Source organism: Oncorhynchus nerka, unplaced genomic scaffold (genome assembly GCF_034236695.1).
Source record: "Oncorhynchus nerka isolate Pitt River unplaced genomic scaffold, Oner_Uvic_2.0 unplaced_scaffold_1651, whole genome shotgun sequence".
Taxonomy (NCBI): Eukaryota; Metazoa; Chordata; class Actinopteri; order Salmoniformes; family Salmonidae; genus Oncorhynchus; species Oncorhynchus nerka.
In genome coordinates this window covers 71058-83483 of record NW_027039666.1, presented here as the reverse complement: position 1 = coordinate 83483, position 12426 = coordinate 71058, and the positions used below count along the sequence as shown (strand labels likewise).

The following is a 12426-nucleotide window of genomic DNA, read 5'->3' as shown; positions in this document are numbered from 1 at the left end:
CAGGCCCATCAAATTATTCCACACCAAACTGTTTTTGTATGGACCTTGCGTTGTGCACAGGGGCATTGTCATGCTGAAATGGCAAAGGGCCTTCCCCCAAACTGTTGCCACAGTTGGAACCACAGAATTGTCTAGAATGTTACTGTACGCTACAGCGTTAAGATTTCCATTCACTGGAACAAAGCGGTCTTGCCCAAGCCACCAAAAACAGCCCCAGACCATTATTCCTCCACCAAACGTCAGTTGGCACTATGCAAATCCAAATCAAATCAAATCAAATGTTATTTGTCACATACACATGGTTAGCAGATGTTAATGCGAGTGTAGCGAAATGCTTGTGCTTCTAGTTCCGACAATGCAGTAATAACCAACAAGTAATCTAGTTGCTTCTGCGGCATTTGAGCAGGATGCCACACTTGCTGAGGAATGGGGGCCGGTTGCTTCTGCTGCATTCAAGCTGGACTCCACACTTGCAAAGGCATTTGGTCGGTTGCGTCTCGCCGAGTCTCAGTGGCCGGTTGCTTTTGTTGCTGGGGCATTTAAACCAGATGTCACACTTGCTGAGGAATGGGGGCCAGTTGCTTCTGCTGCTGGGTAAATTTGGGCTGGGTGCCTCACTTGCTAAGGCTTCTGTTGCATGGCAGTTGGTCGCTTCAGCTGCTGAGGCACAGCAGCTGGTTGCTTCACCGAAGATATCTGCGCTAGCCACCACAATTGCTGAGACATTGTAGCTGGTTGCTTCTGCCGAGGCGGCATGGGAGCCGGTTCCTTTTGTTGCTGGGACACAAGAGACAGTTTAGTTTCTTTAACTAGGCAAGTCAGTTAAGAACAAATTCTTATTTACAGTGACCGGCTACTTGTAAAGCCCACCGGTCAAACCCTCCCCTAACCCGGACGACGCTGGGCCAATTGCGCGCTGCCCTATGGGACTCCCGATCACAGCCATTTGTGATACAGCCCTGATTGAACCCGGGTCTGTAGCGACGCCTCTAGCGCTGCGATGCAGTGCCTTAGACCGCTGCACCACTCGGGAGGGGAGGCCTTCTTGCTGGGGCATAGGAGCCGGTTCCTTTTGTTGCTTTAGAATAGGAGCTGGTGTCTTTTTATATCGATAAGTACCTAGGAACCAAGATAATTCAGCATAGTAAAATGCCATCATTTAATAAAGTTATTGGCACTATACAAAGTGTTATTTTAACTGAATTACTTTGTGCTATACAAACACACCTTTAGGTGGAGGATAGCAGGTTATCCCTCCAATTAACAGGCAACAAATCCAAGGAATATTAAAAATGTTCTTTATCCTAGTCAGTTAAAACACAGCTACCTGTAAAATCTGGAAGAGGAAACCAACCACAGCGCGTAGTGAACATGGCTGAGGTGCACCCATGACCAGCTCTGAAAACAGATTGCATAGCGGAGAAGGTACGGTGGGATTCGAAATGGTCGGTAATATGTTTGCTGACTTGGCTTTCAAAGACCTTAGATAGGCAGGGTAGGATAGATTTGTCTGTAGCAATTTGGGTCTAGAGGATCGTGGACCAATTCAATGGTTTTATAGAGGGAAATCTAACTATCCATTGCACTGGGTGAGCTTAATCAAGTGCACTTTTTAATGCAGGCTAATGAAGTTCCTGCCAGGGGCTTTTGCAGGGGCAACCTCAGGGGTCCGGTAGAAATGTGTTGTGCACAAAGGTTGCACACACATTGAGATCGTGTCCACAAATTCCATACTGTGACAAATTAAATGAAGTTGTCTGTTGACGTACGCTAGACAAGAGTGTCCAACAGCAAAGTGTAACTTCTTGTAGAAAATTCAATGCATATACAATTTCATTCATGTTCATGAGTCTGGCCAAACAGAGTCAACTACAACAGGCAAATATGTCAAGTTGTCCGAAAGTCCTGGGTGTAAACTATCAGGATGGGCTTAATGGATCCAGGTGAATATTGAAAAGGCAGTCAAAAGTCCAGATTGAAGCGTTCCAGGCAGTAAAAAAAATCAAATCCATTCTATAGGAATGTGGTACAATAAATGGACTAGTAGGAATGGGCTACAGGTGAATATTGAGGCAGTCAAAATCCAGTTGAAGCTAGAACATTGAATGGGCTGCGTCTCAATCCACTGCATTCGCCTGTCGCCCTTTCGCATCTGCGGTGGACAGGGGCCGAGCTACAGTGGTGTTGGTCAGACACCCCCAAAAATGCAGTCTCAAAAACATCTATAGCTTCAGAACGGTTTGGCCTACAAACTGACCATTATGGGAAATTGACTCCCGAACATAGTTACGTTTCCCTCTATGACCCCACAATTGTAAGACAGGTAACCCATACAAACAGAAGTATGGAGGTAGCTGTGCCAACAGGGGTTGAAGCATCCAAAATAACATTTCAGTCAGCTAGATATGGAACAGACACTCCTAAACTGATTTGACTCTTTGCCATGTGTGGTATGGACTATAGTATAAGGCCAAATGCAAGTTTGAAACCAAATGGTCACTCAATTCTAGTAGCTAAATCAGCCATGGTTTGACCATATAAAAACCATTCCCTATATGCTAGCTTACTGAGGTTGAAGACAGTCTCACTGTATAAAATGCATGCCTACATCTAAAGTAAGAACATATGAAGAATGTCTGACAACTCACCCCTTGACAAATGTAGACCCAAGCTTTTATTTTGAACAACAAGTAGCAAAGGTAAAAGATTAGAAAACCAAAGAATTAACTGAACAGTCATTTTTACTACAGACTGCACACCACCTGTTCTCAATTAGCAAGCAATGGACACGAGAACCATTATTTCAAAGACACCAGGCATTTTTGAAATTAGAACTGTTCATGTACTCCCTCATGCTAGAGTAGCAAGAGCACCAGACACTTCCTGGTCGAAACAAAAGCAGGAAGAAATGCAGTGTCAGCAACACAGAATATTAAGTAACCAATGTCAAAAACAATTCTCACCATTAGCTTCTAGAGGATGAATCCATTACATTTTCCTGTTGAAAGATATATGGTTAGTACAAAGGACTTCAAATTCAGAGAGCAAAGTTCAGAGCAGGTTAAAGTGAACCATTACCTTGCAGAATCCTTCACTAGTGATGGATATACGCTTGGTGCACCAGTACGAACAAAACTGTCCTTGGGAGCATTTCCACTGTCAACAGGCATAGCCTCCCTAGGAGTGTAGCGGGTTAGGGAGAATACAGTCCTGCCATTCTCGTAGTGCGATTTTGAACTGTAGGAATAGATTGGGATGACACCCGACTGTTCAACGATGCTGGCCTGAGTGCTACTAGAGGCACCATCTTCAGTGCTTTCGTAGTGATTCTGCTGAGACATTGGGGCCAGTTGCTTCTGGGGCATTTGTGCTACATGCCATAATTGCTGAGGCATGGGGGTCAGTTGGTGCTGTGGCATGGCAGTGTGTTGCTTCCGCTGCTGGGACATTTGAGCTGGATACCCCACTTGCTGGGGTATGGTGGCCGGTTCGTTCTGCTGCGGTTCAGCAGCCGGTTGCTTCTGCGGTATTTGAGCTGGTTGCCACTCTTGCTGAGGCACGTCGGTCATTTGCTTCTGCGGTAGAGGCATGGAGGCCAGTTGCTGCCGTGACATTTGAGCTGGATACCACACTTGCTGGGGTACGGCGGTCGGTTGCTCCTGCGGTAGAGGCGTGGAGGCCGGTTGCTTCTGGGGAAATTCAGCTGGATGCCATACTTGCTGATGCGTATGCGGCATGGCGGTCACCGCAGCGACTTGCTTCTGGACCATTTTAGCTGGATACCACACATCATGAGGCTGCTGGGGCATAGGGGCCGGTTGCTTCTGTGCCCGATGCCACACTTGCTGAAGCATGGCAGCCGGTTGCGTATGCTGCTGGGGCATTTGAGCGGATTGCCACAGTTCTGGTGGATTGGTGGTAAGTTCCTTCTGCGGTAGATGCATAGTGAATGGTTGCTTCTGCTCCTGGAGAAATTGATCTGGATGCCACAATTGCTGAGGTGGCTGGGAAATGGCGGTCGGTTCAATTTGCTGCTGAGGTTCAGTAGCTGGTTGCTTTTGCTGCCGAGGCATTTGAGCTGGATGCCATACTTGCGGGGGCATGGTGGCCTGTTGCTTCTGCGGTTGAAGCATTGGGGCTGGTTGCTTCTGCAGCATGGTGGCCAGTTGTTTCTGCTGCTGGGGCATTTGAGCTGGATTCCACTCTTGCTGGGGCATGGCGGTCGGTTGCTTCTGTGGTAGAGGCATGGAGGCCAGATGCTTCTGGGGCATTTGAGCTGGATACCTCACTTGCTGGGGTATGGTGGCCAGTTCCTGTTGCTGCTGGGGAATGTGCATTGGATGCCACACTTGCTGAGGTAGCTGGGGCATGGCGGTCGGTTCAATTTGCTGCTGAGGTTCAGCGGCCGGTTGCTTCTGCAGCTGGGGCTTTTGAGCTGGATACCATGCTTGCTGGGCCAAGGCGGTCGGTTGCTTCTGCTGCTGGGGTTCAGTGGTTGGTTGGTTTTGGGGAATTTTAGCTGGATACCACACTTGCTGAGGTTGCTGGTGTATGGCGGTCAGTTCCTTCTGCGGTAAAAGCATTAGGGCTGGTTGCTTCTGCTGCTGGGGAAATTGAGCTGGATGCCACTCTTGAGGCATGGTGGTCAGTTCCTTCTGCTGCCGAGTTGCAGCTGCTTGTTGCTTCTGGACCATTTTAGCTGGATACCACACGTCGTGAGGCTGCTGGGGCATAGGGGCCGGTTGTTTCTGTGCCCGATGCCACACTTGCTGAAGCATGGCAGCCGGTTGCTTACGCTGCTGGTGCATTTGAGCGGATTGCCACAGTTGTGGTGGGATGGCGGTCAGCTCCTTCTGCGGTAGATGCATAGGGGCTGGTTTCTTCTGCTCCTGGAGAAATTGATCTGGATGCCACAATTGCTGAGGTGGCTGGGGCATGGCGGTCGGTTCAATTTGCTGCGGAGGTTCAGTAGCTGGTTGCTTTTGCTGCTGAGGCATTTGAGCAGTATGCCATACTTGCGGGGGCATGGTGGTCAGTTCCTTCTGCCGCCGAGTTGCAGCTGCTTGTTGCTTCTGGACCATTTTAGCTGGATACCACACGTCATGAGGCTGCTGGGGAATGGGGGCCAGTTGCCACACCTGCTGAAGCTTGGCAGCCGGTTGCTTATGCTGCTGGGGAATTCGAGCGGATTGCCACAGTTGTGGTGGAATGGCGGTCAGTTCCTTCTGCAGTTGACGCATAGGGACTGGTTGCTTCTGGGGCATTTGAGCTGGATACCACACTTGCTGAGGTTGCTGGGGCATGGCGGTCAGTTCAATCTGCTCCTGAGGATCAGCGGCCAGTTGCTTCTGGGGCTTAGCTGGATACCACACTTGCTGGGGCATGGCAGTCAGTTGCTTCAGCAGCATTTGAGCTGGATACCACACTTGCTGAGGTTGCTGGGGCATGGCGGTCAGTTCAATCTGCTCCTGAGGATCAGCGGCCAGTTGCTTCTGGGGCTTAGCTGGATGCAACACTTGCTGAGGTTGCTGGGTTATGGAGGCCGGTTCCTTCTGCTGCTGAGGTTCAGTAGCCAGTTGCTTTTGCTTCTGGGGCTTAGCTGGATGCCACACTTGCTGGTGCATGGTGGCCGGTTGCTTTTGCTGCATTTGAGCTTGACTCCATGCTTTCTGGGGCATAGCTGTTGGTTGTTTATGCGGTATGGGCATTGCAGCCGGTTGCTTCTGGGGCAGGGTGGTCAGTTCCGTCTGCTGCTGAGGAACAGTAGCTGGTTGCTTTTGCTGCTGAGGAATTTGAACTTGATACCACACTGCTTGAGGCTGCTTAGGATAACTGGCCGGTAGCGTCTGCTGTTGGGTCATGGCGGCCGGTTGCTTTTCCTGCTGGGGCATTTGAGTTGGATACCACATTTTCTGAGGTGCCTGGGGCATGGGCGCCAGTTGATTTTGCAGGATGGCTTCCAGATGTTTCTGTTGCTCTTCGGTCAGCTGCGCTTGCAATTGAGCTGTAGGAGAGTTGTAATTACCATATCCTTTTGACCTAAGTGGGCCTGTATAGAGCCTTGCCGGATCAGAAACTGGTGCAAGATACCCATCACCTAGGTTAGGTAGAGAAAAAAAGTAAAATGCCAGCCTTTGAAGTTATTGGTACCACAACTGTTACTTGAAATTAATGTGTAGAAACTCACTTGATGTAGAACAGGTTATCCCGCCAATTAGCAGGCTACAAAGCCAAGAAACTCTTTAAAAAAAAGAAAATCTGTTATAAACACAGCTACCTGTAACACCTGAAGGACAAGGGAAACAAACTAGAGCAATACTTTTAAAAAGCTACCTGAAAGCGATTCCAATCATCACTGCCATTTTGCGCCTCAAAAGCTCCCCAGTAATCAGAACTAATGGCTGGTATAAGCCCTAGCATAATATTCCTTATGCTATTTTTTTGGTTGCTCCTCCTTTTAAACAAATCCCAGACCCTTCTAATGTCATTGGCTAATTAAGGACAGCTGTACGCCCCTGAACTACATTTGATTCCTAATTCCAAATTGACCCCTAAATCCTACACCCTGGCCTAAACACTTCTGTGCATCAGAAATTATTGAATAGGTATAAGCAATATGGCAACAATTGCATCCAGCCAATCAGAAGGCAAGGTGATGCAATTACCATATTGCCATAACCTATCTGATCATTTCAAATGCCCAGTGACTAAGTGGTAGGTGTAGGGGCTAGGGGTTGATTTGGAATTCAGAAATGTACTCAGGTGTGGTTGATTCTCTAATTGAGTTCCTGACAGGTTTGACAGCCCTTACCCTAAAGCAGGCTTCAAACTCATTACACGGAGGGCCGAGTGTCTGTGGGATTTTTGCTCCTTCCTTGTACTTGATTGCTGAATTAAGGCCACTAATTACTCCCCTCACCTACGGTAGTTGTCTAGGTCTTAATTGAAAGGAAAAAACTAAAACCTACAGACACTTGGCCCTCCATGGAATGAGTTTGACACTCCTGCTCTAAAGTAGGAAACACATTTTGTCTTGGCACTTCATTGATCGGTTTAAATTATTGCTTGTACAAAATTCACTTGGTTCATTTGAAGATTAGAGGCTAAATGAGCAGTTAGGCACCATTATTTTACACATGCCTTCTTTTAAACCGTGTGTTTCATTCAGCATAGCAACAGTAGATGGTTAACATGTTTCAGTTGCACATAGTGCCACATCTTGGACAAATTCTGAATTCAGACAGGTGCCAATTAAACACTCACATTATGCAAACACTGCACACACATATACTTTGATGATCTGAGTCTTTATTTTTTCAGAGGCAAACATATAGTAGGGCTTGTTTGAGTGGTAAGGCTAAAGCAACTGACTGTAGACCAAAGTCAAGAAGTAAAGCCAGGAGAGGTGCATCTGCGACAACCGAAATCCGGATACTGTCGTTTTCCAACAGCAAGGCTCAGATCACCATGGCAGTGTTGCCATTGTTTATAAAAGGTTTCCTTTATAATGTCAAAAAACATGTCTCCAACACCCACTCACAAACTGAAATAATTTATGTTACATTATACAATCAATAAATGAGAGAGAGAGCCTCAATCACATCATTAGTTTATGCACTGTAGGCTACACATTAACTGCAGCAAATTGGTTCCTGTTTCAGTCATGTTCTTGTTCGCGTGGGTTAAACAAAAACAATAATGATTGGGTGACAATGGAGACCCCACATGACAGGTGATGGCTGCAGGATGAAGTTGGTGAAGAGCAATTGCAGAAACTTGGAGATTCTGCAGATTTTTGTAAAGTTCATGCAGTCGACATATAGACTCACGGGTAAATGTTTTATCCCCAGAACGCAAAACACTTTGAAAGGCGGTGACCAACAATTGTCATCGACTTGACAATAGTGATCAGCTCGAAGGTTCCCACTATCTCCATAAAATGTCTCCCTCATGTGGATGAAATAAAACACAAGACAACAACCCATCTCCTCATCCTCTGACCGTCTACCCTCCTTTGTGGAAGCTTTTTTTCCAATGTTGTCTCAACTTTGATTGCAGTACACATCCACAAACTCATAAACTCGAATGCAACTGATTAGATAGCTATGCATATATCTCCAGCCCCTTAAATCAGCCAAAGTGTTTTCCCTATTCCGACTGATGTTTCCGCTTGCATTCCATCTCTGATAATGATACTTGATTCAAAGTCTGTGCCTTGAAAATTCCAATGTCCTTTTCTTCTCCTGTTTCTTTCAGCACAGCAGGCAGACAATCTGTTCTTTATTCTGGTCTTTTATATTCACCCCGAGTGCTCCAATCCTTCTGTACGTTATTGTACGGCCCTTAATGTCTAGAAATCTGCACTAACTCCCCTCTTCCACTGCTGTAGGCTGACCTACTGTAACTGGAAGGCAAATGTATGTCACTTAAATCAGACCGGGTTCAAATACTATTTAAAATATTTCTATTAATTTCACATACATTCAAAGTAAGTATTCTGATCTTTTATTTGAAAAGATAAGTAGTTAAATGTTATGTATTTGGAAATACACTTGGAAAGTGTTTGAAAAACTCAAAATCACACACTATTTTACACTCCAATGTATTAAATAAGTATTTGAAAATACTGTCAAATAATACCATTTGTATTATAACCCAGATATTATAACTCAGATACTGAAATACACATGTTTTTGAATACAGGTCTGCATTTAAATGTAGCATTTGCATGAAAATACACATATTGTATTATACTGCATCACATTCCATTGTATTTGTTGTTTCTTTGCGATTGCATTTGAAATCCTCAACTGTTATTTTTTTCTGAAGACAGATTCCAATTCTTCTTTCTCTGTTAGACCCTCCAGGCCCTATTAGTCTACTGAGGTCAGTCAGTTGCGATTGTAACCATCAGATCCAAAATCTCAGTGGTGAGTAGCCACTGAGCTGTTGTCAACTTGCAGATGGCAGTCCTCACATAAAGACACACCATGCCCACCAGAGCACACACATAGCCTACATCAGATTCAGGCAGAAATCAATACGGACTCCAAAACAGACACAATTATTATTTACATTCATTTATTTGTTTGTTTTACAACTCAGTTTTAGGATCAGGTACTAGTGCCTGCTTCACCTCCTAAAATTAAGAAAAAGTATTTGAGAAGCAATGTAGATAGATTATATAGAGGCAACTCAGTATAGTTCACTGCTGCTTTCTATATATTATCAAAGCCACTTAAACGTATACTGCTCCATAGACATGGGTTCAAAATTCATTTGTTTCTTTCAAATACTTTTTTAGGTGCTCTTAATTGAGAGTTTATCTGTCACTCCGGGCAGGCTCAATCATCCCTCAAAGGCATTTGAAAGAAAACCAATGCTATTTGAACTCAGGTTTGTTTTCACCTCAGACCTTGAGATCGCCTCTTATGAGTGAGTGGAGATCTCTCCCTCGGGCATGAGCCAATTCATGGCTGACTCGCTGTCGTAAATGCCCAGAGATGTTTTGGGGACTTCAGCCCGTTTACCAGCACAAACAGAAACTGAGACAAATAAATCATAGTTATGTTCAGTAGGGCACAGCGTAGCAAAACGTTCTGCAACCGAAACTAAAACTAAAATCAGTGTATTTTTTGGGACGAGACCAATGTCAAAAGTAGTTCAATATATATACACTGCTCAAAAAAATACAGGGAACACTAAAATAACACATCCTAGATCTGAATGAATGAAATATTCCTCTTTTTCTTTACATAGTTGAATGTGCTGACAACAAAATCACACAAAAATGATCAATGGAAATCAAATGTATCAACCCATGGAGGTCTGGATTTGGAGTCACACTCAAAATTAAAGTGGAAAACCACACTACAGGCTGAACCAACTTTGATGTAATGTCTTTAAAAGAAGTCAAAATGAGGCTCAGTAGTGTGTGTGGCCTCCACGTGCCTGTATGACCTCCCTACAACGCCTGGGCATGCTCCTGATGAGGTGGCGGATGGTCTCCTGAGGGATCTCCTCCCAGACCTGGACTAAAGCAACCGCCAACTCCTAGACAGTCTGTGGTGCAACGTGGCGTTGGTGGATGGAGCGAGACATGATGTCCCAGATGTGCTCAATTGGATTCAGGTCTGGGGAACGGGCGGGCCAGTCCATAGCATCAATGCCTTCCTCTTGCAGGAACTTGTGACACACTCCAGCCACATGAGGTCTAGCATTGTCTTGCATTAGGAGGAACCCAGTGCCAACCGCACCAGCATATGGTCTCACAAGGGGTCTGAGGATCTCATCTCGGTACCTAATGGCAGTCAGGCTACCTCTGGCGAGCACATGGAGGGCTGTGCGGCCCCCCAAAGAAATGCCACCCCACACCATGACTGACCCACCACCAAACCGGTCATGCTAGAGGATGTTGCAGGCAGCAGAACGTTCTCCACGGCGTCTCCAGACTCTGTCACGTCTGTCACGTGCTCAGTGTGAACCTGCTTTCATCTGTGAAGAGCACAGGGCGCCAGTGGCGAATTTGCCAATCTTGGTGTTCTCTGGCAAATGCCAAACGTCCGGCACGGTGTTGGGATGTAAGCACAACCCCCACCTGTGGACATCGGGCCCTCATACCACCCTCATGGAGTCTGTTTCTGACCGTTTGAGCAGACACATGCACATTTGTGGCCTGCTGGAGGTCATTTTGCAGGGCTCTGGCAGTGCTCCTCCATGCACAAAGGCGGAGGTAGCGGTCCTGCTGCTGGGTTGTTGCCCTCCTACGGCCTCCTCCACGTCTCCTGATGTACTGGCCTGTTTCCTGGTAGCGCCTCCACGCTCCGGACACTACGCTGACAGACACAGCAAACCTTCTTGCCACAGCTCGCATTGATGTGCCATCCTGGATGAGCTGCACTACCTGAGCCACTTGTGTGGGTTGTAGACTCCGTCTCATGCTACCACACGAGTGAAAGCACCGCCAGCATTCAAAAGTGATGAAAACATCAGCCAGGAAGCATAGGAACTGAGAAGTGGTCTGTGGTCCCCACCTGCAGAACCACTCCTTTATTGGGGGTGTCTTCCTAATTGCCTATTATTTCCACCTGTTGTCTATTCCATTTGCACAACACCATGTGAAATGTATTGTCAATCAGTGTTGATTCCTAAGTGGACAGTTTGATTTCACAGAAGTGTGCTTGACTTGGAGTTACATTGTGTTCCCTTTATTTTTTTGAGCAGTGTATATACAGTTGGGCAAAAAAGTATTTAGTCAGCCATCAATTGTGCAAGTTTTGCCACTTAAGAAGATGAGAGAGGCCTGTAATTTTTATCATAGGTACACTTCAACTATGACAGACAAAATGAGAAAAAAAAATCTAGAAAATCACATTGTAGGATTTTTAATGAATTTATTTGCAAATTATGGTGGAAAATAAGTATTTGGTCAATAAAAAAAGTGGTCAGATGAAGCAGCAGCTAAGCTACAGGACTGTTTTGCTAGCACAGACTGGAATATATTCCGGGATTCCTCCGATGACATTGAGGAGTACACCACATCAGTCATTGGCTTCATCAATAAGTGCATCAATGACGTCTTACCCACAGTGACCGTACGTACATACCCCAACCAGAAGCCATGGATTACAGGCAACATTTGCACTGAGCTAAAGGCTAAGAGATGCCGCTTTCAAGGAGCGGGACGCTAACCCGGAAGCTTATAAGAAATCCCGCTATGCCCTCCGACGAACCATCAAACAAGCAATACAGGACTAAGATTGATCGTACTACACCGGCTCTGACACTCGTCGGATGTGGCAGGGCTTGTGAACCTTTACAGACTACAAAGGGAAGCACAGCAGAGAGCTGCCCAGTAACACGAGCCTACCAGACGAGCAAAACTACTTCTATGCTCGCTTCGAGGCAAATAACACTGAAGCATGCATGAAAGCAAAAGCTGATCAGGAAGACTGTGTGATCACGCTCTCCGCAGCCGATGTGAGTAAGACCTTTAAAGAGGTCAACATTCACAAGACCGCAGGGCTTGACGAATTACCAGGACATGTACTGCGAGCAGGTGCTGACCAACTGGCAAGTGTCTTCACTGACATTTTTAACCTCTCCCTGTCCGAGTCTGTAATACCAACATGTTTTAAGCAGACCACCATAGTCCCTGTGCTCAAGAACACTAAGGTAACCTGCCAAAATGACTACCGACCCGTAGCACTCACGTCTGTAGCTATGAAGTACTTTGAAAGGCAGGTCATGGCTCACATCAACACCATTATCCCAGCAACCCTAGACCCACTCCAATTTGCATACCGCCCTAACAGATCCACATATGATGCAATTGTATTGCACTCCATACTGATATTTTTTTACTAGAGCTCAGCATTCAACATCATAGTGCCCTCAAAGCTCATCAATAAGCTAAGGACCCTGGGA

The 12426-nt window shown here is 46.1% G+C and overlaps 1 protein-coding gene across 2 annotated transcripts; it reads right to left on the bottom strand.

Annotated features, from left to right (window-relative positions):
* Positions 1-2659: 2659 nt before the first annotated feature.
* LOC135568171 (uncharacterized) lies at positions 2660-6442 on the bottom strand. 2 transcript variants are annotated; one of them, XM_065015154.1, is made up of 5 exons: positions 6334-6442; positions 6188-6240; positions 3079-6097; positions 2964-2998; positions 2660-2883 (listed from the first exon to the last, which is right to left on the bottom strand). In XM_065015154.1, the coding sequence occupies exons 1-4, from the start codon at positions 6360-6362 to the stop codon at positions 2989-2991; spliced, it is 3111 nt and encodes a 1036-aa protein (XP_064871226.1). In that variant the 5' UTR covers positions 6363-6442; the 3' UTR covers positions 2660-2883; positions 2964-2988. The 2 variants fall into 2 exon arrangements, with proteins under 2 accessions (XP_064871226.1, XP_064871227.1); XM_065015155.1 differs by lacking the exons at positions 2660-2883; positions 2964-2998 and having other exon boundaries at positions 3075-6097.
* Positions 6443-12426: the final 5984 nt, after the last annotated feature.